Here is a 17,667-nt window from a genome sequence, read left to right as displayed (position 1 = left end):
AACATTAGTGACATATTCAGCAGCACGTATTTATAGGCTGCTGTCCCTTTAAAACCAACTGCATGGATCCAGTATAATGATAAACATCCGATTTCTTTCTCAGCTGTTTACATTCATTTAAAACATAACCGACTGCGTTTACGAGAATGATCGTCGAGACGGGTACTATTGACATAATTCTGTGTGTATGTGTCTGTTAAAAAATGAGGAGATGCAAAAGACGAATCAACTCGGTGTTCGCGCGCCGTCTGAAACGCGTCTCTCTGTGTGTGCACGCGCTTTGCACATGTGCGGCAGAATGGAAGATATGTTGTGCGAGATGCAGCTTGTGTGCGCACTTCAGGTGTGAGTCTGTCAGACAGCAAGACGAGACGGCAAAGAGTTGTTTTCTGCAACTTATTGCACTTAACTCTTTTTAACGTCAAGCAATTCTCTGCTAGATGCATCGAACTAAAACTTTGACCTTTTGCAACGTTTTGATTTAAGTAGCCTATTATTAAAATGATTCAAATATCGCACGCCCTTGCGATATGCATATTGCGATATTTACATTTGCGATATTTCGATAATTTCGATATATCGTGCAGCCCTACTGTTTAGTTATTCTGAATGGATCCGTGTACTGTAGTAGATGTATGCAGTCAGCCGTCGGTTGGTTTAGGGTCTTTTTGACATTACCATGAGGTCCTGTTCAGTATCACAACTTGACTTCTCTAAAATGTAAAATAAATTCGGAATAATTTGTAATATATAATTATTCACGGTATTTAGAATTGTCCAAGATAACAATATCGTGCATATTCATATATATATATGAATATATGGATATATCCCATTACCGAATACACCGAATACCGGCACAAGAATATATGGATATATCGCATTACCGAATACCGGCACAAGTCTACTCTCAGGCCATCCAAGATGTAGATGTGTTTGTTTCTTCATCAGAACAGATTTGGAGAAATTTAGCATTGCATCACTTGCTCACAAGTGGATTCTCTGCAGTGAATGGGTGCCGTCAGAATGAGAGTCCAAACAGCTGATAAAAACATCACAATAATCTACATTTACAGTAATCCACACGACTGCAGTCCATCAGTTAATGTCTTGTAAAGCTAAAATCTGCATGTTTGTAATAAACACATCCAGCATTAAGATGTTTTTAACCTCTATCCATGTTATTGCTTTCTCCAGTGAAAAAGTCATCTCGTCTGAATTAGGAGAGAAATATGCACAGATCAAGCACCATTTAAAAGCTAATGCAGGTCAGTTCTAAACAAATATGTTGGTGGATTTTGATGTGAGAGGACAACAGGGCATGGACTTTTTCCACTAGGAAGCATTATTATGTATTATGGACTCATATTTTTGTCCAGAAGCAATCTTTATTTTTTGGGGTGAACTATTCCTTTAATTAGTCCTTCCAAATCTCTTAAAGCAAAACTTAGTTTTTGTGCATTTTCTTGTTTGGTCTAGTCTATAGGTCTATAAGGTCTATAATATCAATGAATTACACATATTTTGCAGTAAGGTTTTTATATTACAATACATTTCATGAACTAACATCATTTGACTATGATGATCAAAATCAGGGTAGTAACCTCAGGTTAGTATCTCATTTTCAGGTGTCTTTTTTTCTATACTAAGACTGAGATTACAATATCTCTGCATCATCTTAATGTGGACTTGCGTACAATCAGGGCCGTCCTTAGCGGGGTGCAACTGGTGCGGTCGCACCGGGCCCCGTTCTTTAAGGGGGCCCCGCGGTGAATCAGGACGCGATCGCGAAAGGACTGAGGGGGGCCCTGCTCCCTACCTTGCACCGGGCCCCGCATCAGCTAAGGACGGCCCTGCGTACAATAGTATGGAAATGTGACGGTAGTTGCATAAGAGAGTCTTCTCTTCTCTGGCTGTGTATTATTAAAATGATTAAAGCAGACAAGGTGCTGTGCAGGAATGCTGACAGCCCAGCACGTTTCTGAATGGTAGCGAGATGAATGGAATGTTCCGTCACTCTCTTCCTGTCTGTCCCAGATACTTCCAAACTTTCACTGCATTGCTGTGAGGCACAGATTAAGAGCTCCATCCCCTCCTCTCTCCCTCTTTCTCATCCCCATCATCTCTCTCCATCCTGCCATCCTAAATGACTGCTTGCTAATAGAAATGTTGCAATTTACAGAATTTTGCACTTAGTATTAAAAATGCTGTGTTGACTAAATTGTATGTGTACGGAAAGCTGTGTGAAAATGGTAGCAGGTCTGGCCATTCGGGAGAAATAGCACACAAACTAATATAGCAAAGTAATACAGACCATTACAGGCAGTTTTAATTGTGCTGTTGGAACTGTGATGTAGCATAGCGTTTTTTAAATAGTTTTGCTTTAGTATCCAGATTACAATCGGACACAAATTGGTGACCAAACACAGTACTAGTAAATGGTTTATTGTAGAAAAAGTTAACAAAAATGTCCTTAAAATAAAACATAGACATTTCTTTTATTAAATGTTATGAAATATAAGATCTTTATTTGGTTTTTGGATTAAGATTGTTATTATTTATATTGTTAACCCTATAATTTTGTATGACCTGCATTTACTGTAAGATCATGGGTCATGTCTTCTGTTATCTGGCATTGTTTTGTTCATAGTTTATGAGTATGAATGAATGAATAAATGGCACTCAACCATGTTGGCATTTGCATTTTGTTTTTCCATTCATATGATTAAGATGCATTCTGCTGTCATGCTCATGTGAGTTTCGCAAGTTCCAGCTTGCAGTGGAACTTGCTACTTTTTTCTTCCCATTTTATGTTAGGCATAAATTTCACAATTATTTTAACTTCTAACAACTATTTCCCAATACAATAATACAAATAAACTTAACTGAATGATTTAAATATATTCATAATTAATTACTTTTAATATATTTTTATACTAAAGTTGAATAAAAATAGTTAAATATTTCTGTAATCTTACATAACTTTCATTAATTATTTATTTATTTATATATTTATTTTGTTGTGATCTCTGCAATATTATTATATTTGGAGGGAGAGCGAGTAGATTAGTGAGCCTAACATCTGGAAAATGTTTCATTATGAATGGATTTAGCAAATTGATGGGATAATGGGACACACCTCATGCAACTGGGATTTCTGTTCTCCTATCCCGATATTTAAAACATTCACTCCATTGTAAGACGAAGAGAGCCATTAATGACTTTGAATAAAGTCTCATTGGTTATCTGTAACGCCCCTGTGGACTGTTTGTTGTGGTTTCTTCCCTTTGTGTTGGTTTAGCCCGTCTAATCATTAGTTAATCACCGTCATTGTGCTCCCCTGTCTGCCTCTAATTATTCTCCCCATATTAGTTCCTGTCTGTCTGAGCATTGGTGTCGGTTATTGTTAATGTTACCCCGAGTGTGTGTCCCACCTACCTGAACCTGCCTTGTTGTGTCTACAATAAATGTCATTATTGGAATCCTTGTCGTCCTCGTCGTCCTGCCTGCCTCCACACACCTGATTCCGTGACATTATCATGACAGACTGAATTAAATTGAATGAAATGGACTTGTATTCCAAATGCTGCCCTATTATTTAAGCCACTAAAGCTTATCATGATTCAATGGTATTCTTTTGAAATGGGTTTTCTAGAAACAGGATAGGTAGCCACACGCTTCCCATTGACTTGCCATGTCTCTGTGTTTGTTTAGCCTTGGAGTCACCTCCCTTCTTCTGGTATTACTGGTTCCAGCTTTCCGTGAGCTGTCAGAGGTTTATCATTCTGCATATGAGTGTTTGGGCTCCAGCGAGTGGAGTTCATGCTTGTTTGGTCTGACTGTATTAGTGCAGGTCAGAGGAACAACAGCGTGAGAGGGCGAGGATATCAAAGGTAAGTGGATCTGTCTGTTTTGCATTTTGTGCATTTCGTGGAAGTGTTATTTTACTGTATTTTACTGCTTACTATACAGAAAGTGTCACTTTTGGTGTAATTTCTTCCTTTTATATTAAAAGTGTGCTATAAAACTTATGGTATGTCAATGTAACTTTGGAATTTTGGAAGCAAACAAGCACATGCTGATTATACTAATGGGGAAAGAATGTAAAAGGTAAACAAAAAAACATTTGAAAGCTGACATAGAAATCATTTGCATGTTTCAACATGCAAATCACATGTTCATGCACATACACACATGTGTGCCTTTCAACACCTCTCTGTCTCAGAAGGAATGCAGGTAAAGTTTGAGCTACATGCAGGATTCGTGGCTGATTTGCTTTGTCGTCTGATGAACAGTAGCTGTAAGGTCTGCTAATTACTTTTGATTTGTTTGCATTTGTGTGCATACAGTAGCCTCACACAGTAGCCTTTTTTTAGCAAATCATATAATATAAGTTTGCTTATATCATATATATATATATATATATATATATATATATATATATATATGCATTGCAATGACATTCATATATGGTACTACCGTTCAAAAGTTCAGTACGATTTAAAATAAATACATTATAATTAATAATTTTGTTCAGCAAAAATGCATTAAATTGATAAAAAGTGACAGTAAAGACATTTATAATGTTACAAAAGATTTCAGTTTCAAATGAATTCTCTTCTTTTGAACTTTCTATTCAACATGTTTCTTAAGCTGTAAAATCAGCATATTAGAATGATTTCTGAAGGATCATGTGACACTGAAAACTAGTGTAATGATGCTGAAAATCCAGCTTTGCATCACAGGAATAAATTACATTTTAAGATATATTCAAATAGAAAACCGTTATTTTAAATTGTAAAAATATTTCACATTCTTACAGTTTTAATCTATTTTTGATCAACTTTAACACTTTAAAAAACTGCCCCCAATCTTTTGAACAGTAGCGTGCATTTTTAATTGTAGCTTGTTCATATATAGTAGTGAAAAACAGAAAGAAAGAAAATGGGAGAGAGAGAGTGGGAATGTGTGTATGGGTTGTGACAAACTTCAAACTTTTTACACGCAAAACCCGCCAACATGAATAACCGCAACATGACGAATCTCACAAAATTCTGAGAAATTTCATATGTGACAGGTGTCCTAAAGTAACTCTAACAATGCGGTTGTAAGACTTACATACAGGTCATCTGTGGGCCGACATACCTGCTTCTAATTACAGGTGCTGTTATGTTGTGACATCTAATGAATGAATGTTTCTGTGTCAGGGCTTAGTTGTCGATTGTCTTTACCCCCTCTCTGGCATTTTTAAAGCTTTGTTAGTGTTGTTTAAATATTTTAATGATGTTGTAAAACCTCCGGTGTAAAGATAATGAGTTACATTTGTAGTATCGTGAATCATGATGAATGAATGAGTATGTTTGCTCCAGACAAAGGTCAGAAGGCAGCTGTCACAGCAGGCTGGGGTTTTGTTTGGAGTGACACTGGCGTGCTATGAACATGTTGAAGTTGACAAATCTTTGGAATTCAGAAGCAGTGTCCTGGTACAATATAGTCTGTCTGTCTGTCTGTCTGTCTGTCTGTCTGTCTATCACTGTTCAATTAAAGTGTACTTGTTAAATAAAAATGTTTAAAAAGTATTACAATTGTTAAATTCTAAATGAATGAATCATTTGAATCATTCACTTAACCAATTTGTTAAAGAACTCTGAATCATTTACAATGTGTGATGCAACATTTCCACTGTGAACAATCTTCATCGCAAAAACAAAGTAACTGGCAATTGTGTGGCTAAAACATAAGTAACCTTTTGTTTATTGAACTGTTGTAGAAAAGCAATCTCATTATTGTTTCCCCTCCTTGTTATTCCAACAACTTTTGTCACCATTGCTAGTTCTAAGGTGCATTTCTGTATAATGTTTACATTGCAGTGTACACATTATATGCAAAACGTATAGAACTTTGTGCCCATTGTCTACACTTTGCTTGCTTTGTGTGTTTATGTCCCAGTCTGGGATCATGTGTTGTTTCATTATGTGTGTTCAGATGTACGGAGACATTAAAGTGAGTATGTCCTTCACTCTGTTATTAAGGCTATGTTTGTACTTTCTACATGCCATATGGTGGTAGAAAGCATTAAGTACAATAGGCAGGCCAAACAGACCACAAAATGACACAAAGCACTAAAGAAAAAATATTCTACTCCACTCGTTAGTCATCAAATTGAGCATAAACATAAAAATTGTCTCATATGATTGTGACTTTCAACACATGCTGTGTTTTATCAACAAGCAATTGTGTTTTGTCTCAGCACAATGCAATCGGCGTTCATCTGCCGACCCCATAAGACAGCATTAGGAATTAAGACAACAGTCTTCTTTATACTAAGAGGATTTTCACTGTTGACACGCTGCATGCTACTATCACTAATCAAAGCAGGTTCCTACTTGACTGCTCATCAAATCACACTCTTTTGTTTACGAATGATTATAGGAGGAAAACATGATTTCAAGGTTTGTTTTTCCAGTCAAATAGCTCAGTGGCAAAGTCTCTCCAGACTGCTGTGTTTTCATGTCAAGGTTGTTCTGATGCGTTGAGTTGTGTAGGCAAGAATTCCAGCACTTTCCGGACTATTCTTTAATGGTTTGTGAATAGCTTGGCAGATCAGGCTTTATTTGAATCTTTGTCAAAGGTTTAGTGAACCTCCTATCCCAGTGAGGGGCTTTGACGACATACTCCTTACTGGATCCCATTTAGTGCTTTGCAGGAGTGCCGGTTTTCAGAATCTCCTATCCCAGTGAGGGGCTTTGACGACATACTCCTTACTGGATCCCATTTAGTGCTTTGCAGGAGTGCCGGTTTTCAGAATCTCCTATCCCAGTGAGGGGCTTTGACGACATACTCCTTACTGGATCCCATTTAGTGCTTTGCAGGAGTGCCGGTTTTCAGAATCTCCTATCCCAGTGAGGGGCTTTGACGACATACTCCTTACTGGATCCCATTTAGTGCTTTGCAGGAGTGCATGTTTTCAGAATCTCTCTCTCGCTCTCTCTCTCTCTCTCTCTGTTTGTGTGTGTGTGTGTGTGTGTAGGAATTTGAAGAGCATGCTGAGAGTTTGGATGCTCAGTCTGAATGCTGTATAATACTATCACCGCCACCTCTGGGAATTACTGTCTTGACTGCATATGTGTGAGTGTGTACTTGTAAGTAAGCAGCGTTTCCTTGTTCTGTTTAGTTGGCTGTTTGTTTAACGGTTAAAGTGTGTGGTGACAGTGAATCAAATGAGAAAGGTGTACCTTTAAGCCTCAGCAGTTTTCTCTGATGTTAGTCTGTGATAACTTTCTGTATTCATCCTCTAGGATTAATGGATGAAATATTCAGCCATGTGCTTCAGTGAGTTTGTCTTACTCAGCTTCATTGTTTGATTAACTTGCTGCACATGTTGTTTTTAATTTGTTCATTTGAAATAGATCCGTAAATAATTACAATATGATTTGAAGTGGATGCATTTGGTTCATTTATGAGTGCTGTTGCTCTAAATGCGCCATTTGTTTGCTAGAGTTAAAGATCGCACTGGTTTAGTGTTTCTGAATGATGGATGAGATGCATCAGGCTTGCACATCTCTTTAAGATACAGATTCAAAGGGCAGAAGGTTGCAGTTGACTAGCTACAAAATGCGAAAACAACAGGCTGTCTAATATATTACATTTTGTGTACAAAAAGAAACTGTACAGTTACAATAAGTTTGTTGTGATTAAATTATGAAAATATAAAGGCTCCTGCAGATGTAAATTATTTTAGTTAAAGCAATACATATTTTTTCAGCAACACTAAATATGAAATAGGGCTAAATTAAATTGAGTATTATCCCTTTTGGACACATTCACATAGCTCTGGAGATGAACAGTATCACTGCATGTTTGAAACATGGCCTCTACTGCTTGATGTCATTACGTGAGACATACCGTGATTCGTGAGAAGCCCTGTCCTTACCAAACGGTTTACAGTCCTTAGACTTGTTTCTGTATAGAGAAGAGGAGTGATATCAGCTTTGGCCTGGCCCACTTTGGCCTTTGCTCTTACTTTTACAGCTCAAGGAGCTTTAGTAACTGAATACATTAATGGAAGTAGTTTACACAATTCTGATCCTTCCTAAACGGTACAATCTGTAGGCTGTTCTGGGCTTTATTCTTTGTGAAATGTGTCTTGCATGCTGCTCTATTGTATAATGCAAGGTTTCCCAAACGAGGGTGAGTTAATGAAAAGTTAATTATAAATAAATGCAACATTAACATTTAAGCAGTCATGAAATGCAGTTTCAGATTTTTCTCGAGGTTAGTTTATAAAGTGTGCAAAGTTTTTTGCACCAAAAAGGTCCAATATTTGTCAAAATGATCATTCATCATATCCACACCTTCCTTTACAGCATGTTGTGCATTTTGATACTCAACACAGCAAGTGCTGTGATAGAGCCATGAATGTTTAAGCTGGAGTCATAAGAAACTGAAACAGCACAACCGCAGTGATTGCAACAATCTGTTTCAGCATGGTAATTGTTTTTGCTCACTTAAGTGCTTAATTTTCAGTATATAGTATTAAAAGTGCTGTTATTACTGTCATATTGCATTAGAGGCTGCATGTACACAGGTATGTTCTGATTTTATTATCAACACTCAAACTATTTGCTTGGAAGGAAGGCCGTGCAAAGTTTTTGGAGGTGCAGTTTCTTTACTTCCACTGACAGAACAACGTCTCGAATTTGACTGTCTAACTCAACGTCTTTATCCAACAGCAGTATCGCTCTTCGTGTGATTGTTGTAGAGACATGATTTGGTCAGAATGCACCTCACTGATTACATACGGTAATGATTTCAAGATTCTCCTGATTTTAACTTCAGGTATTTCAGAAGGGTAGAAAAGAATAGTTCATATTTTAAACTGGGGAGTTCTGAAACTTGCCGTATGTTTTTATTGAAGAGTAACCTCTTATATGTGTACATATCAAGAACATTTTGATCCTCTTTGATTTCTTGACCTCTCCAATGGAAATAAAACTGAAATAGTGATATATATATATATATATCTTATCAAATTGTGATTATCAAAGCCTGCAATTTAATTAAAGAAGTATAGATTCAGTTGCACTGCATGCTTTAGAGTAAAGACAGGCACTGTGTTCATTTATAGGGCTGGGTTTTGACACAAATGTCACGATTCGATTCGATTCGATTCTCATTCACACGCTTTCGATTCGATTACCAATTTGATTTGATTCGATTCAATGTCGATTATTTTGGATATATATCAGGTACAGTACATGCCAAATTTTCTCAAGGAAAAAAAAATCTCAACTAATGCTGTAAAATATATATGAGAGTCAGTTGGTACAACAGTACTATAAGGTTAAACTTAATTAAGTTTTTAAAATAATAAAGTTACAGTTACATATTAATATTTCTACTTCAATTCGTTTTTTTAAATATAAACATTTAAATGGTGGCTGTCATAAAAACTTGATGGATTTATTCAAACATTAATTAAACATTGAAGAACAGTAAAAATTATAATGAATATGTTATATGGTGCAAATAGTAAGGAAAATGCCACTCTCCACAGTTTATTTTTCTATCTGACTAATGAGTTTATGGTTACCGAATATGTTTTTCTGAGGTAAATGTGATGTTACGTGACATTGTTTACAAGACGTTTATATTGACGTCTTTGCGCGGCTGAAACACTGATTGAGCGATCACATGAGACAGGATACGGATTGTAAAGTTGTACTCTTTCTTTTAACTTACCTTTGGATGTTTAGTCATGATTATTTTGTGCTGAAACTGGTATTAATGTGGAGGAGATGATCAGTTCACGTGTGCCTCACGCTGCCACGTCTGTGTTGAACTGAGGCGCTACAGCGATCTGTCACTTCACATTAAACAGCGCCAAAACGGCATTTATTGTTTGAATACTGATATACAATGGACAGAATTTGAAATCTGAGACTTTGTTTCATATTAAAAGTACCAAAGCACAATGCTTATTGCGATTTATTGGATGGGAAGTACCCTTCAATGTTCCGTCCATTAACTGAAAACAGGCTAGACTAATCGATTCTTGGGATTTAAGAATCGATATCGTTCTGTAAAAATGAGAATCAATTAATATCGAGATATCGATATTTTTTACCCAGCCCTATTCATTTACATGCGTGAAGCTTATAATACAGTGTTTTGGTAGCGACTTGGTTCACAGTAAATGTTGCTTCTCACAAACTCATTCTCTGCAAGCCTTTTTTACGTGTGAGTAATACATGCATTTGGGAACACAGTGTGCACCAGGTCTGCTTTATTTCAGCTCATTCGAAATACGTGTCTCTAAATATATTTCTGCAACACCGTTATTACGTACCTTACTGCACGTTTCGCCGCAGTTTCAAAGTGAAATGTCCAGTGAGTGGCGCTAAAACACGGGTTCAGTACGTGACCCTGGTACGTTTTTTTTTTTTTTTTTACGTTGATATAGGCACGTATTGCTGTGTTTTTATTACGTTGCTTCAGGTACGTATTGCGGCGGTTCATAATTCAAATATCCGGGGAGTGTCGCTAAAAAATAATGATCTATCGTGTTGGAAATATCCTCTACACCAAGCCCAACCCTAAACCTACCTGATAGTCTTAACAAATGCAAAACTAATATAAAATGCCTTTTTTGATACAATCATGCCATCTGTACTTCCTTATATGCAGGTTTGAACTGTTTTGTCGAAGCATAGTTTCGTGGGATTCGTATCAGAGCTTTTCACCACTCAAGTGCAACTTCATACTGCGTGAGCTACCGAACAAACCTACGACATATGAAAACCCACACATATGAAGCTGAACATGTGACGCTAACGTTCAAAAGTATCAGTTTTGAAATCTCGTAGCATGTTAAAATTGTTTTGAATATATAACATAATATTCCTCAAGTAATTGTGCGAAAATTAGGCTTCATTACTTTGTGTGAAAAGGAATAATAGTTGTTGGAGTTTTACTGCCTCTAGTGTTCATTTCAACTGGAAACTGCAGCGATTCGTACGTATAGGTAAATTTTTTCAGTTTTGCAGAAATGTATTTAGAGGCACGAATTTTTAATGAGCCTATGTTGCTTTATTTACATTCGCATTCTGATATTTGGCAACATTTTTGTGGACAGAAGTTTACAGCATTTCACCAATATTCTGCCAAACTTAAAGCTCAAGGATTTGTCACGTTAAAAGCATGAGTAAAGTGAAGTGAAGTGAAGCATGATTTTAAGTCTTAAGGTATTCACTGACAAATAAGTTTGGGAACCACTGATATAAAGGAAGGTGTGACCGCAACATAACATGCACTATTTTTCCAAGTTGCTTTCAAGTGCCAGTCCTCTAGCTGTATTTTTAAGATCTACTCAAAAACAGAAATTGATTTTTTTTTTTGTAACCTGCATGTGTCAAGCCACCAAACCAGCTGATGCAACGAATAGAATTTATATCTACACAGAAGAAAGCCCTGTCTAGACTCTGCCCCGGTACGAGTTGTGTCGAGCTATTCATTAGCCTGTTTGTTTGATGAAAAAAGATGAAATATAGTTGCAATAAATGCGTTAAGAATCCGTACAATTGCAGCAGTGGAGGACTATTATTCTGCTGCGTGATACTGCAGAAGAACTGATGACGGCACGGTTTGATCTTCGGCTGACCAATCAGCAGAAAGGGGCGTTTAATTCCCGCCCACATGTAGAAATCGAATATTCAAGCTGTTTATTCATTTTTCCACCCATGAACGAAAAACGAAAATTTAAGCTGAATTCTCCTTTTTCGTTTTTTGGAAAAAAACAAAAAAACGAAAAAGGAGCCGTTTTCTCATTTTTCTACTTTCAATATTAAATAAAAAAACGAATGATCGAATGATACACGGATTTTACTGAATCATTTACATCTGATTGTGACATTGGCTACATATTAACAGGATGGTCATTGTGTGCCCTGTGCAGTGTGACTTTCGTATTCTTAACATTTACTGTTTTACATTTGGTTTTACACAGCCCTATATATTATTACCGATTCATTTAATTGTGGAATTGATTTAAGGGATCTGTAATGTGATATGTATGATTTATATGATGTTGTCTTTAGTTAAACCAAGGTTTGTATTTGTATCCATTGGTGTTGGTGTAGTCTTGTTGGTACAGTCCTCATTGAATGCATCAGTCAGACAAAAGGGGCAGTTTTTAAAAGGAACGTAGATACACACACACCTGCAGTGTGTGGAGGAAACAGAGCATGCTGGGTAATCTCATGCATCTTCGATACCATATTGGCATCTGCTGTCTGTACTGTAGCTTTTGGCATTGTGCAATGGTCAGGTGATGGATTCTGTCTAAAATGTAGATGTTTGTGATTTATTGTATTGTGTTATCTTTCAGTTTCTGCTTGTAATTGGTAATTGGCAGAACATTAACCCTTCACTTGATGAGTGAACTCTTATGACTGTCTTGTTGTGTACATGGAGTTGATTAAGGCAGATGGATGCTTGAATGACCCAAGACTCCCATTCAGTACACTGAAAGTTACTATTGTGGAATGTATACTTGTGAATAGAATTTGTGGTCATGTAGGGTTGCCTTTAAAGTGAAAGTGTAACATTTAACAAAGTTACTGCAAAACCCTCAACAAAAATCATAAAGCCAGTCTTTTTCTGAAAATATATGTGATTTCAGGTAATATAGCTCATTATAGCTGCCTAAATTTGCATCTAAAAATGTTTTAAAACCGATATCCACATGAATATTATTTACAAATACTGTGTTACTGTGCAGCAATTTATTCCAGTTTGTATTTTATAAATATTCAGCTAAGATTGTAAGGGCCATTCACACAGGACCTAGTCTGTCTGCATTGTTGTTTACTTGTTTTTCTATGTAAACATGCATCAGATGGATGACTATCATTCCCATTCATCTCAATAGCAAACATCTGCAGTTATATATATGCGGGCCCCGCATCAGCATAGGATGGCCCTGGTTTCACTTAGCCCTTTTAAATTTTTGTACAGAACCACTATTATTCTGAAGACACCTTTTCCTTTTATGCAAAATCCGTATCTGCTGTCAGGGTAATTAGTGTGCTGATTCCTCGAGTCCAGCCAGGTGTTTTGATCGCTCTTCGTGAGACAGGGGAAGACTTATCCACCCAGCCTCCAAATTATGAGCCAGGGGCGAAAGTGAGACAATCTATCAGCTCTGGCCACTTCTGGATAAGGAGAGTTAATCTGAGGATGATGCTGGTAATTTGTGGAGGCGGCTTGACTCTTTGCAGCTTGTGCGTAAATGATTATGTGTGGAATGAGCCTGCAGCACGAGTGCGCTCACGGTTCATCAGCCTTCACGAAGGCATGAAGGCAGACAACGCACACGAGTCAGCGAAATAAACAACGTGAAATTCTTTTCTCAGCTGATGGCTTTCATTTTAGCCTTGCAACCTTTGTGTCTTGACATTGCACACGCTGAAATTTTTTTCTAGAGATTTTATTTATTTTTTATTTTTTAAGCTGCTCACATTAACTCCCAAGTTCATGTCATTTTAAATGTTATACTATTTTCAAGAAAAGTTTAAATTGAATTACATGTGGTGCAAACAAGAATAAGTAATAACATATTTTCCATACACCTTGATTACATGTGAGTGTAAAAAAAGGATATCTCGCTATTTTCTGGGTGTTTGTTAATGATGATAATTAGGCAATATATTGTTGAGTGTGTTTTTGAGCTTGTACATTGGCTAGTTAAGGCATGTCATGGACAGCTGACACCCAAAGCTTTCCATATTCTTCATATTCTGCGCAATGGCTGGTTAACCGTGAAAGAACTTTAAAGCCTGATATTTGTCACCTTAAATGGATTTTCAGGGGCATTTTTATCTTTATATAATATGCATTTTTCTAACCTTATTAGATGTGCACATCCTTTTTTATGTCATAGTAAATAAACAATCAATACATTTAATTATAATAATAAGGCATTATAGAGCTGTTACCAATCAAATGAAATTAGTATCAACAAAATTAATGTTTGCACTGCCAAAGTGGCATAGAAGTTGCATCTGAACTGTTAGGTACATTTGCACAGACTGTGTAATGCAGTTACACTGCAATTAAAATGACATAACATGCTATGATAATAATGTTTTAAAAATAGGATACAATGTTGAATATGTAAATGTGAAATGCTAAAAAAATCAAATTATGCTTTAAATATGAAATGAAAACAGAAAATTACTGTCATGAGTGTGTCACTGAGTCATTTTACAACCTGAACTAACCTCATTCTGTCCTAAGAGGGTCAAATTTTCTGATTTTTTTAGGAACTTATTGATGCTAAATGAATAATGAGGGTTCTTTCTACGATATAATTTCCTGCTTGTTTTTTTCTATAGGTTTGTGCATCTTTGTTGCACCACGTGAGTATACACACACACACACACACACATATATATATATATATATATATATATATGCATACATACAGTGGGTATATAAAAGAATCAATAATATATATATATATATATATATATATATTGATCCAAAGTGGAAATTAAGGTGCTACAGCATCAACAGAAAAACAAAAACACAAGACAAATTAATCAATTCAATCAATCAATAATCACAGTAATCTGAATATTTATTGATTACAGAGTTCCATGCAACAACCTAATTAGCATAGTAAACTCAAAAACACCTCCACACATACACACTCAACACTCTCACATTATATAACATTTAATGGGGCATTCATTCAATACTTAAGATATCAAGTTAGTTATATCAGCCTGGCATTTTTGTCTTTATGTACCCCCAAAATATATCAAAATCAGTTTTAATACAGCAATTAAAAACATGCTCATCATAGAAAGGGTGCAGGCTACTCAAGTCACTATATGAATGAATTGCAAGTTTAATGTATTTAATAGCTAGGAGGGAGAAAGTGTGTCACATCACTGACACAGTTCCTATATTTTATTGCAGACTGCATTGACGATTTGCATCAATCATGCTTTTGCTTGAGGTGAAAATGTTTTAAAAGCATCTCACCTGCTATAAAACCAAAATGTTGTAAAACACCTAAGACTACCGGTTCAAAGCGCACAGCTCTTCAAATCTCCTCTCAGTTTTGCTGTATAGGATTTATTACCATTTGTTCTCTGTTCTTACTCTTGTACTCTTTTATGTCTCTTTAGATCTTTTCCTTGGAGGAGTCACTGAAGAGGTCTTGCTAAAAGAACAACTTGCTGAGGGTGTTTTCAGCATTTCTCTCACCTTTGTCTTTATCTGCTGGCTGGGATGAGGGGGCTTAGGAGCCTTATTGTCGGGCTCCTGTTGGCCTTCTTTTCCACTGCCTTTGGTCTTTATTTCCCTCCTCACGGTAAGTGCGAGGACAGGTAAATTGTTCTCAGGTGTTTGTTCTTATCAATGTAACTTCAACTGGAGGCTACAATCATTATTCAACAGTATTACATCCAGTAAACTCTTCCAGAAAGAAGCATCCTTTTTAGCACAGATGACCATCTTAATGGCCCTTTTATCATGTGATTTGTTTCCTGTAGTGGAGCAGCTGCCAACCATCACCGCTCAGACCTCAGGCTCTCTCATTGCCTTGCCATATGATGAGAACTTCCTGTTCAAGTGTGACGCCAAAGGCAACCCAAGACCTACGTGAGTGAGATGTCTGGTACTTAAAGGGATAGTTCACCTTCAGTTGCTGGTCCCCATTGACTTGCATAGTGTTTCCCCCCCCCCCCATAGTATGGAAGTCAATGGGGACCAGCAACTGAAGGTGAACTATCCCTTTAAGGATGCCAGTGCAGGCAGATGAACTGGAGAAATATCCAAATGAAATTGCCTTTAATGAGCTGAAAGAAGCTTAGCCATTTCGATGTGCAACATGTGAAAATTCGAAATGAAAATACATTTTTCATTGCCCCACAGAGAAAAAACAGACATTGCAGATCACATTTGCACAGCGAAGATGAATTTATGTCTAAATAAAATACATTATGTTTTGGTTTTAGATTCCAACTTTTTTATTACACTTAAATAAATTTTTTCATTTTTTTATTAAATTATTTGATAAGTGTCAGTAAGTCTTTAACAATAGATTCACATCTAAAGAAACGTTGTTTTTTTGTTTTTGTTATAATGAATGCATTTGATGAGAGGAGGTGCACGGAAAGAGGGTTAAAACACAGTAAATTTAAATTAATAATAATAAGAAGAAAAGATATGCACCAACTATACACTCTTAAAAATAAAGTTTTTTTTATTATTGGCATCAATGGTTCCATGAAGAACCTTTAACATCCATGAAACCTTTGATGATTTTTAATTTTGATGAAATAAGCTACTTTTCCCCCTTTTTATATGTGCATGTCTAATAGGTGCCTGTTGTGTGTTTTTAATTGAACAGGTACCGCTGGACGAAAGATGGGATGGATTTTGACTCGCATAAAGACTCTCGGCTCATTATAGAAGAAAGTAGTGGGACCTTTTTGTTACCCAACACTAAAGAAAAAACTAAATACCAGGGAAAGTACAGATGTTATGCCTCAAACAAGCTCGGAACAGCAATATCAGAGGAATCAGAATTTATTGTGCCTAGTAAGTCACAGTTCATCAATATCCCCTGCCACACTTTATCTCAGCTGCCTATCATGAATTGAATATAGCAGAATTCTAGAAATTCTGAGAATTTCCTCAGATCGGTTCCAGGAAATTTGCATATTACATGTAACCACTTAAGCACATCCAACATGATGCTGCTCAACTGGTTTTTAATCTTGATAATGTCTTACTGACAGTTTCATCTGTCTTACACTTTAGTAAGAAAGTGACTGCTATGAATTTAAAGCTGTTTATTTGTGTTGTTTTTGTGCTTGCTCACAGTGGTTCCCAAGTTTCCCAAGGAGAAGACAGAGCCAGTGGTGGTCACAGAGGGCGATTCGGTGGTTTTGGAGTGTAACCCGCCACAAGGCATTCCACCTTGGCAGCTGTACTGGATGACCAATGGTAGTTCAAGACACTTTAAATCAGTTTCCTGCACATCATGTTTGCCAAATAGAGGGATCCAAGCAGATCATTTTAATGCTTTTGTTTAATGTTAGTTTGAATATCACTTCTTCAGATCTGGGTTATTACCATTAATTAAAACCATTAAAAATGTTTCTGAAACCAATTAACCAAACAAAATTTTTTTTAAAATCTAATTCTCAAAATATTAACAAAAATATAATAGTATATTAATGATACAAAAATAACATGCTTCAAATTTACAGCAAACTGTTACAGCAAACATTATTGTTTCTGATATGTCAGTCTTCTCCTTGCTTTTGGCTAAACAGATTAAAAGATGCGTGCATATATTTCAACCGACTGTATATAACGTCTCGGGTTACGTATGTAACCCTGGTTCCTCGAGGGAACGAGACGCTGCGTCAGAAAACGCTAGGGGAACGCCTTCTGCGACCCATGCTCTGAATCACATGTGAAATCAGTCCAATAGCTGAGAGGGACGTCACGGGTGGGTGACCTCATGACCAGGAAGCTATAAAAGCACGTGCGGCGGAGCCAGCATCAGCTTCAGGAATGAGGCAAGCGCTGGCAGGGATGCCGGAAGTATGGCACCGAGACGCAGCGTCTCGTTCCCTCGAGGAACCA

General features: G+C 36.7%; 1 protein-coding gene across 6 annotated transcripts in view; it reads left to right on the top strand.

The window, feature by feature from the left end:
• The window catches only part of LOC107663069 (neural cell adhesion molecule L1-like protein), a 61,447-nt gene that overhangs the window by 13,035 nt on the left and 30,745 nt on the right, over positions 1-17,667 (top strand). For 5 of the 6 annotated variants that reach the window (XR_001631284.1, XM_016453218.1, XM_016453222.1 and 2 more), the window contains exons 2-6: positions 3,715-3,893; positions 15,195-15,379; positions 15,561-15,669; positions 16,421-16,611; positions 16,897-17,019. Coding sequence is in view for 5 of the 6 variants with exons in the window: in XM_016453218.1 (XP_016308704.1) it covers positions 15,298-15,379; positions 15,561-15,669; positions 16,421-16,611; positions 16,897-17,019 (505 nt within the window). In the remaining variant the exon portion in view is untranslated. The remainder of the gene's footprint in view (positions 1-3,714; positions 3,894-15,194; positions 15,380-15,560; positions 15,670-16,420; positions 16,612-16,896; positions 17,020-17,667) is intronic. The other variant, XM_016453219.1, reaches the window with a different exon arrangement.

The sequence above is a fragment of the Sinocyclocheilus anshuiensis genome, unplaced genomic scaffold (assembly GCF_001515605.1).
Source record: "Sinocyclocheilus anshuiensis isolate Anshui unplaced genomic scaffold, SAMN03320099.WGS_v1.1 scaffold2161, whole genome shotgun sequence".
Taxonomy (NCBI): Eukaryota; Metazoa; Chordata; class Actinopteri; order Cypriniformes; family Cyprinidae; genus Sinocyclocheilus; species Sinocyclocheilus anshuiensis.
This window is presented reverse-complemented; position numbering and strand designations above follow the sequence as displayed.